Source organism: Melanostigma gelatinosum, assembly GCF_949748355.1.
Source record: "Melanostigma gelatinosum genome assembly, chromosome: 11".
NCBI classification, from domain to species: Eukaryota; Metazoa; Chordata; class Actinopteri; order Perciformes; family Zoarcidae; genus Melanostigma; species Melanostigma gelatinosum.
In genome coordinates this window covers 4778475-4796584 of record NC_136644.1, presented here as the reverse complement: position 1 = coordinate 4796584, position 18110 = coordinate 4778475, and the positions used below count along the sequence as shown (strand labels likewise).

General features: G+C 42.4%; 1 protein-coding gene across 1 annotated transcript in view; it reads right to left on the bottom strand.

Moving 5' to 3' along the window:
• LOC306784210 (dolichyl-diphosphooligosaccharide--protein glycosyltransferase subunit TUSC3-like) overlaps nt 1-18110 on the bottom strand; it is a 49586-nt gene that overhangs the window by 31344 nt on the left and 132 nt on the right. Inside the window, exon 2 of the mRNA XM_079278081.1 lies at nt 1765-1934. Within this exon, the coding sequence (XP_079134207.1) occupies nt 1765-1934 (170 nt within the window). The remainder of the gene's footprint in view (nt 1-1764; nt 1935-18110) is intronic.

The following is an 18110-nucleotide window of genomic DNA, read 5'->3' as shown; positions in this document are numbered from 1 at the left end:
TGGCATTTGTTTACAAGATTTAGTCCGCTGTTAAATGTTGCAGTGTGAACACAAACCGAACAAAGGAGCAACTGCAACAAAGCAAACGAACTGAAGGTGTGAAAACGCCCTGAAACACTGCAACAAAGTTTCAATAACTTTCAGTGACACAAGGCGTCACTTTTAAAGAGCAATACGGATGTGAGCACACACGCACAGGCTCAGAGGCAGATTATCACATTTAATTTACAATTCATGACCGACTAATGTAGCGAGGATGTCTTCGGACAAAGCATCGATGCGGCGCGACACAGTGTTGTTGGACACCGGGATCATGCACATCTTTTTTGCTTCTTTCTCCCCAATCATACATTCCACCATCTCTCTGGCAGCTGGCAAGCTCACGTCTTCGGCGATTGTGTGCGGTAGCCCCTTTCTCGCTATTCTGTAACCAGATATGAAGCCCGTAGTGCGTCATTTATAGACCCAACACATGAATGAGACTCCAGTTGTTTTTGGCTGTTTTGTAACTCCTCCAATTTCGATATTAAAATATGTAAGGGGCTTTTGACTTGCACTGGCATGCTTGGTGTTCAGGTGGCGACATAAATAAGAGCTTCAGACTGTTAGCCAGAACCTCACTGCACACCACGCACTGTGGCTTTGGGGAATCTGCATTGCCAATCCAAGTGAAGCCCAGACACAGATACTTTTCATCATATTTCCTCTTTTTTTCCCAGTCTGATGCTCACTCTCGTTTCCTCTTTTTTCACCTTGACTCCGCGATGGGCCGATGTGCTCCCGATTTGTCTGTGCTATCCCTTCCTCCTTTTCGGTCTCCTCTGTCTCATCTTCCTCTGACTCTGGCTTGATTTCTTCTCCCGTCTCTCCCCAACGCACCTCTCCGTTCCCCTCGCCTCCGATTCCTCTCTCTCTCTCTCTCTGCCCCTCTCCTCTTTTACGACTGATAGCTTCAGATGTCCCACCTGACAGTTTTTAAATTAAAATTACATTTTTTTTTATATTTAATATTATTACACCATCAGACCGCCATTACACTTTTCCTCTCGCGCACCCCCTAGAGGCAGCTCGCGCACCCCCAGGGGTGCGCGCACCCCACTTTGGGAATCCCTGGTCTAGGAAGCTGTTGGGTTCAAATTGGAATTTATTTAAACTTTAGACTAAAAGATTAAATCAAACCACTAATCTTGTATTAGCATTTTTGGGCTAGTCCCTGACCCCGCGCCATTGCATTTCTGCTGCAAACATGATTCAAGTCTGGTTTTGTAAATAGAAATCAAATAAGCTTGCTTAAGGGTGTCCTGCTCCAAAAGAATCCAATAAACTTAAGGGTTTTGGTCTTGTTGGCCTTGTTCTGTTGAATTTATTCATACCCTTTGGTAATACAGCCAGCTGGAGTCCCTTTGATCCAAACGTCAACGTGATCCACAGGTTTACGTTATGTAATGTTGTTTTCTGTGTTTCCCCAAGGTTTATACATCTATATGTGCATGTGGAAGAAGGGTACATACATTATCAGATTAGTTCTACTACATTTTATGCTTTTGTGTACGCGTTTTGTGTATGTGTGACTTGAGAGCTCACAGACTCTTCCACTGTACGTGAACTTCAGAGCACTGAGAAACTACAGAGGATGTAAAGGTAGGAGGAGCCATGCAGATCACGGCCTAAACAAGGTGCGCCGGGTCGAGTGTGTGTGTGTGTGTGTGTGTGTGTGTGTGTGTGTGTGTGTGTGTGTGTGTGTGTGTGTGTGCGCGCGCATACCTGCAGACAGAACACTGCCTTTGAGGCTGCAGGGCAGTGAACATGACGATGACAGAGTAGTTCCTGGGTGGGGCCTTGACGAAGCGACGGAATTTGTCCCCGTTCATCCGGACGACCGAACGCCGAGAGGACCACTCCATCATCTGGTCAACCTTCTCCGACAGCATGTTCTGAACAGACAGACAAGGAAAAGGGCAGCGAGGACATTCAATCCACATTAGGGTTTTCAGATTCAAACAGAAACCCTATCCCAGTGCGTCCAACAACACTAAGCGACAGCAGATTCAAAATAAAGGCGTTTGAATTATTTAAAATGTTAAAAACTCTTCCATCCAGTTGCAGAATAGAACTGCAACCGGATGGGATGGGAAGTGCATTTACTCAAGCACTGCACTTCAGTGCATTCTGGAGCTACTTGTACTGTAATGAGTATTCTTCTTTGTATGCTACTTTACACTTAACTGCAAGTACATATAATACTTTTTACTCCAGTACATTTATCCAACAAATTATACAAACCATATAAAATAGGATGCATTGTAAGATTTCTATTTAATAGTGTGTAAATGTTATATAATAATGTATCATGCTTATACATTAATGCATTAGTAGTACAAAATAAATATATATATATATACACACACACACATACTTTTACTTTTGATACTTTGTCGATTTTGATGCCAATACTTTTGTACTGCTACTTGAATTCAGAGTATATACTGTGGTACTGCTTCTTTTACTTCTTTGGTAAAAGATATCAATACTTCTTCCACCACCGCTCCTGTCATAGCGGGACCAAGCCTGTATAAAGAAACTGCAAAGACATTCTGGTACAGTCGTATAAAATGACCCATTGGTAGCATCCGCTGATATCACCTTGGTTTAAAAACGGGCAACGTCTCCTAAAGTCTGACATTCAAAACATCCAACGACCAGCCAGGAGCCGTACTGTATCTGCTAAATCAGAGGTCTCAAACTCATTTTCACTCCGGGCCACATCAGCATCACGGTCGCCCACAAAGGGCCGGTTGTAAATGTCACTACTCGTAACATATTGTTAAATAACTCTCTGCATTCACAGTTTAAAGTAGTCTTCAATGTACTCACAATACATTTCCATGTTAAATGTACAGTAACCAGCCAAAGAGCTGCTTCTATGACTGTTTAAGTAAGTACAGTACGTGTAATAATGGTATGTGCCATTGATACGAATGACTTACTGCATACTACTGACAGGTGTTACGTCTCCATCTGATTCGTCCTTTAATCTAGTGCTGAATGAACACGAAAAACAGGTTGAATTTTGCATCACCAGCAAACATTAAAGAACAAAAAGAAAACTTTGAATTTAAATCTGACTTCTTAAAACAGAGGGAAGTGGAAATAAAAGACCGTCTCAAATAACAGCTCACTCTTTGTTGGAGTTAATGACCGCTATTGGAGAGCTCACACTGATCACTATCGTCTGTATCTAGACACAAATGATAAAAACACTCCTAAGGAGCAATGCATGCACAGAGCTATTTAAACACCTTATGTTAGCCCTTCAAGTGACTCCCACACATCAGTGTTGTGGCTCCCTACTTGACGTGAGCCACACACACAAACATGTACAATACATGAGCACTCCAAACAGCCTAGGACCATTAAAAGCATGTCTTCTCTACCCCGCTGAGCATAGAGGGCCCTACTATGAATCACATCTCGGGTGTGTGTGTGTAGGTGTGTGAGAATAAGATGCAGAAATGGTGTGCAGATATCCTGCTTCATCCATCTGATTTTCTGTTGCTCCCTCTATGTATGTCATAAACCCCCCCCCCCCCCACCACACACACACACGGTATGCAGCAGACTATCATTAGCACTGAACTCTGGTCTCTGCAGATCTCTGTTCTTTTCTCATGATTTTCCTGTTGGGTGTCTTTTCAGGAACTCAGTGTCCTTTCCACATTTCTCGCAAGTCACTGAGAACCTGAGAACCGCATATCATCGCTAAACGAAGAATGAAAGGCTGAGCGAATGAAAAATACTTTTTAAGAGAAACATTCTCGCTGGCAGAGCATCCTCAGACTGAGAGGAGATGATGAGAAGAGGAAAAAAGCACTCCGAGGAGAGTGAAAGGAAAAAAAGAAATAGAAACTGATACGAGCAGATAGAGGGAAAGAAATGATGAGGAGAGTGAAAATAAGAGAGACAGGGAGATGACACATGGAGTGTAAGGCAGAAGTGACTCATGCACTGATGACCACACGGCAAGAGGTTACGAAAGAAGACGGTTCGTTTATCAGCCGGCCAGTTGTTCAATCAAGCGGACTCTGGTCAACGAATTAGTCAACGAAGTCCTTTAAAAGCTGACCTGCATTAGAGCCGGAGCACACACACACACACATTAGGCTTCCTGACACATCACAATCGAGTGTGAAACGTCTACACAGACACAAAAGCCAAACTTATTTGCAGAGCTGACGCACCATGCACGGACATGCACTAAATGAGGGGCGGGCCCGGCGATGTCAACAAAGCGAGGAGGAGGAGACTTCATTGTCTCCTCAGGTAGACATAACTCCACTAAATCTTTATAGCAAATAGTTGATTGCGGTAGTAACGCTCAGCATCCCGTATAGTCTTGTAGTTACTAGATGGGGAGAGTTTTCCTCCACCACAGGTTTGATCTGCGAACCATCCCCATGAAAAGCCAACAGTATTTGAGCGGTCTAACCAGAGGTCTGTTGTGAGTGAATGGGCCTCGGCTTTGGCCATCATGCTCCTACACGTCCTCCAATTCTCCATTGAAAGGGGGATTACTGGAAATTGGCTTGGTGTAACAAGGAACAAAGACTCATCTCTCAACCTCTCTCGCTCTCAGAGAAGTACACACACACCACAAAGAAGTACAAAAAACGTATTGCACGTTCATTTCTAGTCCTTTTGATGCCTTTGTGACTTTCTGTGCTGATCTAAGACGAAGAATACTTGCACACGTGCACGCTAGGGCTGCGTATTGGCAAGCACGTCACGACACGATATATTGCAATACAGTTTTTTACAGAAAATGTAAAAATAGAGCTGAAAATTTGTCAGCTTATCTTCCCAATAACAATTATTTGAATAAACGCATTCCCCCCCCCCCCCCGCCTTTGTCCACGCGTCTTCCCACCTGTCACCCTCTAGTGATTTGATTTTTTTTTTATCTTTCCCCCATTAGCGCCAGAGGTTGTCTCCCTCCGTCATACTTATAGAATATGCCTCTTTTCTTTTTGCTTACAGATTCCAGCCCCCCCCCCATGACATTTTAAATCTTCTGTCATTCCCTTTCCCTTAGGGTGCCTGTTAAGTATTTTGTCATTGTTGGTTTTGGGTGTGTGCGAGTTTCATCAAGTTAACTTTCTTTAGACGGTTTAAATGGCATTTAGGAGGCGTAATAAGACTAATGTTAAAGCTGTGGAAGCGATTAAAACACAATAGGGTTTGGTTGTGGGTGGCTACGTTAAATTCCCCCCATTCATCACATTATAAGACAATTTAATTAAGACCACAAACTAAATTAAGTCCTTCAAATTGTCTGCACTGGAGGCCATTCTGAGCTTCTAGATCATGTTGTAACATAAAATGACAGCTTTTTTTTTTACAAGCTAGAGTTGCTGATCGCTAGTGGGTTTTCTGTTTTTGACTTTTATTGGTTATTTCCATCTGTAAGGCCTGTTGTGGAGGAAGGAGAAACATGTGTGATATTTTAACAAACACTTTATGAAGTGGTCTAACTAAACCCAGTCATTTAAACCTACGTACATTCCATCAGCCACAGAGCAGCAGTAGAATGCAACGGGTGATTGTTTATTCACTCTACTTGACCTCTGCTCACCCCTTCTTTCCCCTTTATTTAGCTTTTCCCCGTCTTTGCAGATATCATTTCTCTGGGGAAGCACAGAGCTCCAATTGGGTTACGGAGCATCAGCGCAGGTTGATTTTGTTATGAAGGCATCCTAATAAAAAAAAACTGGGGATGGACACACAGGGCCAGTCCTACTGTAAAAAAAACAATAGCGAGTCAACTTGAGCACTCGGGGAGCATATGGTCACTATAGTCAAAATGAATCACTATAGTCAAAATGAAGCAAAGGGATGGAAGGATGGAGGGAGGAGAAGAAAGTAAATGAAAAAAAAAACAGATGGTGAGGAAGGATGAATAAAGGAGGAGAAACCTGGGCAAGTAAGAAGTAAGAGAGAGAGACAAATAGAGAAGCAGAAAGCAAAGGGACACAGTAATTGAAGATAGTCGACATTAAAACAGCAGAATATGGCGACAGAGCTCTGACTGACACGCAGCTCGTGTTATTGGTTTCAGGTTTGCGATCGTATATGCCTTACAATATTTAATATTAGGGCAGTAATACACGGCTAAACATGATCGTGGGCGCAAATTGGTAAAAAAAAAAGAAATCATGTCAACAATGAGTTGATGCTAGTTTCCCCCGGTGCCGACTGGCCAATGACGATATTAGCGCGTGACAGTTAACCGGACAAGCATCAACATTACATTTGTAATCTGTAATGATCCCAACACCCACAGCATAAAGGTTTCCTTACTTTGTTTTTTCCCTTTTTAGTAGCATGAGCATGTGATAAAGGGAGCGTAAGCTTGTCTGGCAAAATGCAAGGCAAAACAAATCTGTGTGTAAATTAGTTTGCTCGAGGTTTTACATTCGTTGGGGTGATTTCAGAAAAGCTTACAGCAGTCAACATCAGGTGAAAATTTGATTTAAAAAAAAATTGCATCACAGGATTTATAAAAAAAAAAAAAAATGCTAATTCAAATCCCCTGAGGGATTGGGCAGGACAATCTATGCACGGCAGAGAGGTACTGTGTCAGATGATTTTTTTTCTGGATGGCAAAAATCTGTGGTACCCCAAAAATCTGTGGTACCCTTGGTATACCTGCCAGGCACCAGGCAGGTATAGGCAACGTTAGGTAGGCCATGTCTCTGCTTCACAAGGGTGGTTCAGTGAGCACGCATTGATGTGATTAACTGCCTTTAGACCCAGAGGAAGAAATATTAAGAAATGCTCCAAAGGTAGTTGACTTTCAAGAGCAATTTTTCTAATTCAGGTCAAAACAAAAACAATCACACTTTAGAAAGCACCGAGAGCAACCGGCGTTGAACTTTTCTGCCCTTGGTAACAGCAAAGGAACAAAACAATCAAAAGCAACTTCAGATAGAAAGACAAATCTATTTACCTGCTTGAAAACCAGAAGGAATGTTTAAGAAAAACCGAGTGGAGATAACATAAATGGAGCCCTAGAGTTGTGTTGGCTGCAGCAAAGAGCCATTCTCTTGAATTCTGAAAAGAACACAGAGCCAATACGTGGGCTCCTCCATCTCCCCGACACATGAGTGATTCACCCCGATGTAGGGGACACGGTGCCATTAAGTCTCCCCGTGCCTTATTATCTTTACTCCAGCTCACTCTCCCTCTTCCTCTGAAAGAAAGAAATGTTGTTACTCAAGGTCGTTCATGCAAAGTGTTCAGCTTCAAACATGCGTGTTGTGTTATGTGATCAATTGATTCCGGCACAAAGAGTCCAAATAGCATATTCAGCTTGCTTAGTGATTTTGAAAGCCCGGGTCAGCTGTGGGTGGTCTAATGGTTTAATTAAGCACTGAGAGTAACAGCTTGATGTACCGCCATATCTATCTTGCATCAAATTAAACAGAAAAATATCCTCAAAGATTTCAGTCGAGGGTGTTAGGGGCAATGAAAGGTTGTGCGTGTGTGTGTGTGTGTGTAAAAGGTTTTTTTAGCAATTAAAGGGTATAATTAGCATATGATGCCGTAAGAGTGCGCAGCGGGAGGCGATGAGGAGGAAAGTTAGTCGCAAAGACAAATTCTGTAACCCATAATGAAATATGAGATGTGAGGTAATACTCGGGCGAACATTACCTCAATACTGGAGTAATCTGACACACACTGAGGGGTTGAGCTTATTACACTGCTAATCTTTTAGCACTGTAAAACCAAGCAGCCTGCTAAATAATCCCCATCAGCAGCCAAGTAGCAGTCAGTTTTCACTCCGAGCTAAAATTAGTTGGTTTTTTTGGGGGAAACTAAAAATATTATAATTCATCTGAACGCTTCACAAGCTTTGCACCAGTCAGTTCATTGTGAAGGATTTTATTGTGAAGGATTTATAGCTTCCTGTCGCCTTAAACAGCAACTGTAGCGACTGCAAATGCACCAAAAGTAGACTTGAGATACGGACAGTTTTCCTGAGCTTTGGTTGTCAGCGGATAACAAAACAAAAAACACCAGCCGCTGTATCCTGTCACATCCCTGTGTCCAGTTGCTGAGGATACACTGACAACAATAATAAGTGTTAAAAAAGAAGGGATGTTTAAGATGAGAAAAGACAGAGAGACACACAAAGGTGTCAACTGCTGGCTCGCGTGTGAAGCAAAAGACTGAGACGACGTGGGAGTGAGGGGTCTGGGTTCAGAAAAGGTCCTGCCGTCGTGAGTCTGTCTTGACTACCAGCTCAGCTGCCTTCCTCTTCTCTGCTCCCCGGGTGTGCTGTGTGTCACTGCTGTGGTGACCTTTAGCTCTGAACCCTCCATCTACTCCTCTCTCTCTCTCCACACGTCTTTTTAGCTTTATGCACCTGCAGACTGTGCCCATCTGCCTGCCCTGCAGTGATCATATTTAATGGTCAGAGTCAAGTGCACAATACCCATACGAGCATATTAGAAATGCAAGTGTAATTGGCCTAGTATGCAACCCCATTAGCCTTTGGAAGAAACACTAGTGTTAGCGCCTAATAACTGTGAGCCTAATGTGTTCCTAATTAGCCTTATAAGCCATTCACATTCGTTATCGGCTTCTGCTAGGTGAGCATTCAATCTCACCAGGCCTATTACACAATAGCAGGTTTTGAATGAACTTCTTAAGGGGAAAAACAAAAACAAAAAAAGTATACCTGACTTTATAGTGCAATGGAAACACTATCCACATGGGTTAGTACCTTCAAATAGAAATTCACCCCTGGCTGCCTTCAACTAAGGATGCACTAGTACCACTTCATTACAGTCCAAACAAGTACTTATATTTAGATACTTGCCAGATACCTAATAGTACCAACTGAGTGCTAACATTGACTTTGAAAACATTAATATAAAAGTCTACCTTTGGTAAATATTCTGAGTAGTGTGCAAATGTGTGGGAAAAGTAGGGCGGTCAAGCCAACAGTTATTTCCCATGAGCAATGAATTAGACAGAGGAGGAGGTGACACTGTTCTATTTGAAGGCTGCATTTATGCATCGTCCTTGGTCTTTTGATATGATTTTTTGTTGAAACTTATTGTTAAAAAATAAGAGCTCAGAGAAGACAAGCTTTTGGACCTGAATGGGTTGGCATGACTAAAGAGCTCATTTCAGAAGGAGCCAGCAATAAAGCCACCAGAGAAACTGTCCAGAACCTTTTTTGTTACACTGCCTGAAAAGAATTGCGTGCTTTAAAGCTTTACCCCGTGTCCAAGTTGCCCTGAATGCAGCCTCGCAGACTGTGATGGCAGTAATGAAACTTATTCTAGCCCAAGCGAGCTCCAGCCGCCTCGCCCGCCGCCAAAAGTGGTGTCGGTCTCGCGAGGGAAATGGTGAGTTAGTTGCACTAATCATGGCGTGCTCTGAGCTTGGCTGCTGAGACTAATTGGCTGGTCAATAATCTGAACAGCTGGGGAAAGGGAAGTGACCGCCAGTTGAAACTAGGCGTGCAACAATCATTACAAATCAAGCTCCTCATTAAAAGACATGATCTGGCAGCCATAGTTCAAAGAACCTTCTCTTACTCTCCGTGTTGATGTGCGACTACAGTGGAATCAGGCAAGGCTTTTCCAGCTGGGGGGTTGTTATGGTATTCAATAAAAAAATGATTTTGCCATAATTTTACAGGAACCATACTCCAAAATCAAAAGTTGTATTATTTCCTGCTCACAGCAGCCAATTATGTGCCCCATAGTCTCCCAAACGGTTGGGCTTGTGGACTCACCTCTCTGATAGGTTGACTCACTGTGGGTAGAAGCCTGCCATTGGCTGTGTATTGCGGGCGCTATGCTCCTCCCCTTTCATGCTCTAGTCTACGCTATCTATTTTACAAAGGCACCGTCGTCGCATTCCAGGGCTTAGTGGTGGCCAAGGTTTTAAAAAATAAATAAAAACAAGCCAGAGCATTTCCCCCCCCCCCCCCCCCCCTATATCAGTATGATGATGATGGCTGCAGCCAGACCATTCTGCAGCAGCAGGAGAAAGATAGGCTTGGCTGTGAAAGACTATTTCTCTGATGACTCAATCAATGACAAATGATGGGTCGTGACTACACTTTGATGTTGATTCCAGATGACCCTCGCCAAGCATAGAAGATTAAAAAGTGTTGCCATTTAAAATCATTCATCAAAATGCTTCCCTTCCTTTACTTATGAGACTCCCCCTCTCTCGCTCTCCTCTGCTGGATTGATAGGTGAACGTGATGATGGGCTTGTTAGGAGGCGTTGGGAAAAACTACTTTGCCACTCAATTTGATATGTTAAGCTTCCATACTGAGGTAATGATGTGAGTGTGTGCCCGTGTTTATCGACGATATGAAGAGTTTGTAGTGACAGCACAGCTGCCGATTCCCTCGCTGCATGAGACTTGCAATCTAAAATAACAGACATTCAGTCATTACAGGGCACGTCTCGGTGAGTGAAATAAGCAAGGAATAACTTATAGACATAGGATTACACTAGTTTTTGCCAGAAACAAAAAAAAAAGAATGCATAGCTGCTGAGCTTTGGGTAAAAATAGAAATGTCCATTGTGGTTACTGTCACTCCAATGACATCAAGCAACTTTACAAAAAAAAAAAAAGAAAAAAAAAAAAGAGTAAAAACAGCCGTTGCGTAAAAAGAGTGAGAAAGAGACCAGGTCTGACATGATATGGCATTTAGCATTTATCCTGACTACGGCTTTATGCTAAACTGCTTCAGTTCATCATGTTATATTACCTATTTGCTGTGTATGTGTGTATTTAATAACTTATTTCTGGGGCATAAATAACTCGTCAGTTAGACAGAGTTGTAATTTATAATGAATCTCAATTCAATCGAGCGGAGGACGATCACTTTTCTAACTTTTTCTTTCGCTTTCAGGTGGATTTTTCGACCTTGATAATCCACGGAGCCTAAAGGTTAAAGATGCCGGCCCCTTAGCGCCGCCCCCCCCCCCCCCCACCACCACCACCGTTCTCCATCTGCATCCATGACGCTGCTCTGTGGTCCAACATTCACGGGTGTGGCCACGTTCGTCGGAACGAATGAGAAGCGGGAGGAGAGCCAGAGAAACCGCGGTGATGATTTGACTTTCCCTGGAGAAATCAAAGCTTTCAAAAAAGCTATGTTAACATAATTCAATAATTCATAACCAGTCTGATTAACTCTAGGTGTCGCTTTATCGAACAAGGACTTACTCTGGCCACAAGAGCGCTATCCTAGGGTCAAACAAGGCAAGGCGGAAATCTGCCTCGCTCCCTTTCTGTCTCCCACTTTTCTTGTCTGTACAACTCTCATGACAAGTGTTTTCAATAAGGCAGTCTCTCTACCATGCAGAGAACACAGTCTTTAGCCCGCCCTACACTGACTGACTGACTGACTGACAGACAGAGACACACACACACACACACACACACACACACACACCACCTCATATCATCAGCTACACAGGGAGGGGGAAGGGTGTGGCGGCAAACAAGGAGATGGAAAGTTGAGGGATAAATAAAGAAAATGGAAGGAGAAGAGCAATGACAAGAGAAAATATATGCAAATGAGAGATTACAGCATTTCTCTCTGGAGATAAGGAGTGATACAAAAAAAAAGACAAGTTATGGATGATCAGAGAAGAGGTATATTAGCCATTTGCAGTTTGACAGAAGGTCTAGGAACCAAAAGGTCTCACTATCTCACTATTAGTTGTCCTGAAGTCACACAGAAGGCAATGGGTGAGTCAATGGCTGACTAAGAGACTACTAGCCGTGTTCATGACATAAGATGGATGGCAGAAATTGGAAAAGATCCCTCAAGACGGTTAAAAATACCGAGCATTGACAATAATGAGGCGTGGACCATTAGATGCAGTGACGGAACCATAATCGGGAGTTCGGTTTCACTTCAGCTCAGAGTGACTCTTGACTGCGTGTTGCTGTCATTTACAGTCGCAATTTATTTTCTCCCGTCCTCTGTTGGTATTTCGTGGAGCCGGATCTTTGCACAAACACACACAAGAGGATTCAAACGATTGGCAGTCCGCTAAGTCGTCGCTTTCGTTACCAATATAATAGGCTCCGTTTCAACAACGCTAGGCGGTAGAAACGTGCACGCAGGCCGACATTCAACCTTGGTGCTGTTGCATTTGACGTCAACCAAGTTAGGAGCAGGAGAGCTACGACTAAGGAAAGGTCCGCTAGCCGCTAGGCTATTTGATGCAGCGTAAGATGCCACCGGCAGGGTGATGTACAGATACTGGTATTGAAAAAGATGCAGCTTTTTATTTTATAGACTACTGTAGTCTGAGTTCAGAGTTATCTGACTGTCTGTATTAATTGATGAAAAAGTAGCTGTGCGCAGTAGAAAATTGAGGATGCAATACATTGAGGTGCATTTGAATTGTTTACGGGCGAATCATCCTCGAATTGAATCGTTTTGTTGATAGTGACAAACGAACATATGAGTGAATAGGGAACTGTATGTAACCAAGTGACAATGAAGAGTATACGACGGACTGACTGAATGGCGTTTATGTGAGGGACTGACTGCGTAAATACCTGAAGGGCCTATTTAGTAGGTTAATTGACTGCCTGATTGAAAAAATGACTGCCTCAAAGGCTAACCAAGCAAAAGAGAGAAAGTCATTTCAGAAAGAGCAAGTGCCTATACGTCTGATGAATGGCATTGAGAACTTAACGTTCACAACAACAAGGTAACGCGCTGCTCTTCACTCAGATTTAAGAGGGCCAGCCCACAAATTAGCCTCAGAAATGTCAGGAAAGTGGCAAAGAGTTAGCGGGAAGGGACAAGGGAAAGGGAAGAAGAAACCAAAGAGAACAAGGTCAAAGAAAGAGAGAGAAATCATTTCGTGATACCACATGATTATAGAAATGTCAAAAAAGGGGGTTGCATTAAGAAGGGAATTTGAAGGGAAAAAAATGCCGGGGATTGGAAAGGGGTGGACAAGGGGATCGAAAGTGGCAGATGGAAAACCTTTTGCCACTCAGAAAATTTGTTACAGAAGTGTGGGAAAGGAGAGTGAAAAAAAGGAGGAGGAGAGGGAGGAATAATAGCGGAGGAAAATGACTTGGGAACACAGGCCATCATTCATTGGGAAAGCAGGGTGACACTTCTGCATCAATAATTCAGATGACTACGGCTAATGAGCGAGATCCAAACAAATCACCCCTGAATTTCATGGGAGAACATTGAAACATTTCCCTGCACTAAATATGGCAACATTATATAGCTGCAGTCAGGGCTGTAATGGCAACACACAGGGGAAGGGAAGTTGGATACAGTATCCGTCTCTCCTGAACCTTTGAATTTTCACATTTATTTTCATCAGGAAAACAGGACAGCATGGAGCATTGGCACGCATGCATAAAAGAGGAAAACCGAAGGAAAAGACACCAAAGCCGTTGACAGCGGTATAGTGGCTGGAGTGCAGGAGACACGTAGACATGTAAAGACAAACCCAGCTAGCACTGTTGGGCAGGACTAAGTCTTCATTAAAGCCAGTACGGTGTCTGGCATTGGACGGATGACGGTAATTACACACACACACATGCTGGCACACACACAATAAACAACTTCCTTCTTCCCAACTCCACAGCATGGGACAATATTTAAACTACAATCCCCAGACAGCATGATAACAGGCCCGTATTCATACAGCCTGGTTGGTTAATGGTGACAATAGGTGTGCAAAAGCTCATACAGTACCTGTCTGTGCCGTAAAATCCATGGGCAAAGACTACGTAAACTGTGAGCTCAGGTCTATTCTCCAATGAACAGGTCAGACAGGAAAAAAACCAACACTCAATACTGCTTTCACAGGTTTAAGCTTCATAAGCCCCAGTCTAACCTCAGCAAGTGACTCGGGTTATGCCCTGAAGGGCCTACCCGGTAGTTTATTGCTCCTCCGTGTGCAGAGGTAGGCTCTTATTATTCCGATCCACTTATTAGACTGCTCCCTGGGTGTGGTAGCAAGCCCATACTTTGAAATCTCTATCTCTCTGTAGACATATAACTCTCTAGATATATAATTATCTTTGCCTCAGACCTGCTGCCCTGGACCTTTTTTCCCCCTATCATTTCCTCCCCTGACTCCATGGGCCTAGGTATAGGAAGTGCTTACATTGGTTCTTTCTTTGTGCTGTAGTCAGCCTTAAGACAGAAACACAACACAAGCTAGATATAATATCTAGCAGCGCTTGGGTGATGAACGAGGGAGTATTGAAGGGATATAAATATCCTTTCTCTCTCCATGACTATTTTTTCCACTCCCTAAAGGGGCACGTAGCAGGATTTTAAAGTGCAGGGGTACATCACTGCATTTATTATTTATTTATTTCTCCAGGTCTGTCACAATCTTGATCAACTTCTCCTTTCCTCAGACTTTTTTTTTTTTTCTTTTTTCATTATCTCTTTATCTATGCACCCCACTGTGCAAGTAACCTGATTAGGAAAATGAAAATGTACTTCTTAAACAATAAACCTTCTCGGGCATGACTAACAGAGGCCAAAAAGTGCCACTATCAGCGCTCTGGGGTCCGGTTCCGACAGTAAAACAATTCTCCATCGGCATGATACACAGCGTTGTTGCAAGGAGTTGTGCTGTACTGTGCAAATCTGAAATTCCACCGCAAACTTATGGAGCAAGACAGCTGACCCACTCTGCCCAAATGTGACTGTGCACTTCCTTAAATGAACCTAACATTCAGTCAAACGACATGCCAAAGATGTGATTGCATGCAGACAAGAGATCTTACACTTCCTGCGTTAGATTCGAGGTCTCACCTATTTTTTCCACGTGCTGCGCACGGTTGAGAGCAAAAATAGACGGTGAAAATGATCTAAGACAGCACATCATCACACCAGCAACTGCATTAATGCAGTTTCAATTTCTATGTCTGTAGAACATTTCACAGACATAAAAGTGAACATTTATTTGAAACTATTACTTTTTCCGTCACTGCGTTTTACAAAACCTTGTCCTGCAAATATTTTAGAACAAGATCCTTGTGTTGACAGATGAAGAGATTCTGTCGACAGAAAACGACAGAAAAGTGCAGTTAAGAATAAATATATAATTGTTTTCCATGTTTGTGATATATTGTACAGATATAAAAATAGAGACTGTAGTACTGTGAATGTACTGTTAAAAGATCATTTTCACTCTATTTTTACTGAGAACCGCGCATGTCATTTGGAAAAATGAGGCGACACCTCTAATCTGATGATAACCCCTAATTTGCCAGAACTTGCTAAAACTGTCACAAAACTCTCACAAGAGAATCGTAAATTGTGGGGTAACAGCTAAGACCTGTTAAAAACACCAAGATTTATCTTGCTGGTTGCCATTCATCCCTGAATAAAACTCAAACAGTCCAATGTGTGTTAAACACTGGACTGTTACCAATACAAAACATGCCCTGGTCTGCGATGTAGCTGTCATTTTAACCACAACGTGTAAGTTACTGGAGAAGCAAGGAGAGGAAATGACACAAGGACAAACAAACAATGCTTTGAATACTGACTTAAGATTGAAGTATCGATCGTAACGAACTGATTTGAATGTTTGGATGATTCAGGACAGCCTTAATGGACTGAAACTATTAACCTTCAGCCAAGCCCGACATTTTACAGCTGAAGCTTGGAGTGGCCAGGGCGAGCCGAAGGGCAGTGGGGGTGCGCACAGGATAGTGAGATGAATGCAAAAAATTGCTGCTTCACCATTTTGTCCATTTCCAGCTAAATAAGATCTCCCTTCGCCTCCTCCACCTCCTCTGCCATGGCCCCAGGCAGGCAACCGGGAAAGAACATTTCTCACATTATCACCCCTCAATATCTCTCCTGTGGCTCAGTGAAAGTAAGCCTGTGTGTGTGTGTGTGTGTGTCACAGAAAACAGAAACAGAACGGTGGTCAACTGAGTGAGAGGCCGCGTGCTTCTTCAGATCTTGCAACAAGTACCGTCTCAGGTTTGTAAAGTAATCAAGATTCAAGTTTATATGTTTGCAGTTAACCATTATGGCCATTACCTACATCAAACTTAGTCAGCTTGTTGTGAATAACATAAAACATAACGTATATTAAGTGACTCAAATCCGGGCACGTTTGCAATGATGGACTCAAGTGCTCCTGTGAATTAATGTGAATCGTCCCTTCTTACAGAAAATAAACATGTAGAAATGAATCGTGCTTTACATTATCACTGCCTCTAAAGCTGAATGTGAACTTTACAAGAAGTGAGAAATGTGCGCTCATTTTCTTTCTGTACATCTTTACTGCAATGGTTGACACATTCATTATGCATTTCACCAGCCATCAACATTAGTGACAGAAAAAAAGAGGTGTTTACAGTGAACTGGAGGGCAAATATGTCAGTCTCAATTATTCATTCAATCTCTCTCTTATTCAAAAGCTTTTTCCAGTGGTTAATCTGTCCATTTATTCATCAGTGTATTATTCCACTCAGTCAGCTCTTTCATCATCCCTTTGTGGACATGTTCAATTATTTGTACATTCATTCAGATATTTGTCAACTTGTCATGTATTTGTACAAGCGTTCCATCATTTATTAGTTTCGCACTTTGCCCACTTAATCAATTTCCTGTTCATATGCTAAGTCAGCTGCAATACCGGTAGGTGCAGATGAGGTGTTGCAACAGCACTGCGACCTGGTTAACAGACCTTGGTCCATAACAAAATATTACAACAAACTAAGTCTGCCCACCAGCCTAAATAGCAACAATTTGAGCCCCACATTCGAAGCAGTTGAAGCAGAATATATTTACCACCAGGGTTGAAATTTGTCTCCGGCTCACCTGCAATTCTTTCTGGACAGCTAGCAAGTTCATCTTAACTACTGCTGAACCATACCTCTGACACACATTATATTTTTTTAATTCAGGCTATATTTTCACATCTCTACATGATAGCCAGCTAGACAGCTTGTTCCAAGTCACTCGTGTGAGGTTATTCACCATTATCACAATAATGGAAATACTCCACGATCAACTTATTGAGTGATTGTTACTCATCTGAGTAACAATCACAAATAATTTGTTCATTGCACTTCCGCTGTCAGGGTCACAGATGCCATTCTCTTCTAGGCTTCCCACACAGCAAATATTAAAACATGTCATGTCAGCTAACACATCACCAATATAGTACATGTGTCATTACTATTATCAGAGAGAAAAGTACTAATTTAACCAACAAAGGGTCATTTTAATCGATTCAGGTGAACAGACACAGTATGTTAACAGACCAGCCTTTCAGCCCAGTGACTAATGTCAGATCGAGAAAACAAGCCACGAGAACGTCCTTTTCTCTTTCCTTTCAGCTGAAGTATACCAACTCTAAAGTCAATGAAAACACACGTAGGTCTCTTAAACTAAACCAGCACTGGTTACAGCCTGGTTCCTGCAGCGACCTAATTCAACTGGCGTGCAGCTATCTTCGCGGTTGATGTTAGATGCTCGTCGCCAGCATCGTCTAATTTCCATATTAAACTCCGTGAAGTAAAACACAGCACTTCCTGCAAATACAAATTTCAAAATAAAACCCTCGTTGGCGATAAGCCAACAGTGATTTAAAGTGACATTTGTGATGCTAAAATATTATAAAAGTGTCAATGTAAACACGTAGGATGTTTTATGTGACGTTAGTGCTCCCCTGACCGATTATACTTTTTACAAAATACCGAAGACTAAACATTAGCTAGCTATATTAGCTTGCTAACGTTATGCCAAACCATGCATAGGTCTGTCATATTATGCAAAAAGCTAAACAAAAAAGCTTAATTACACAGGAAACAGTCCACCACAAAACGTAAAAAAGACAGCTTGTAAGCAGTGCTTCTTTCATTTGACGTTAACGTTACATCATTCGTTTACTGTGCCCTAGTTATTACGTCTCTCTGTCTAAGACGTCCTGTCTATTGGGACTGATGATCGCTAGCTTAACACACAGCAGTGCATTCCACTTGCACACTCATTACATTAAACAGCACAACAATGGTCGCTGAAATTTTAATTTTAGCGTTTGGAG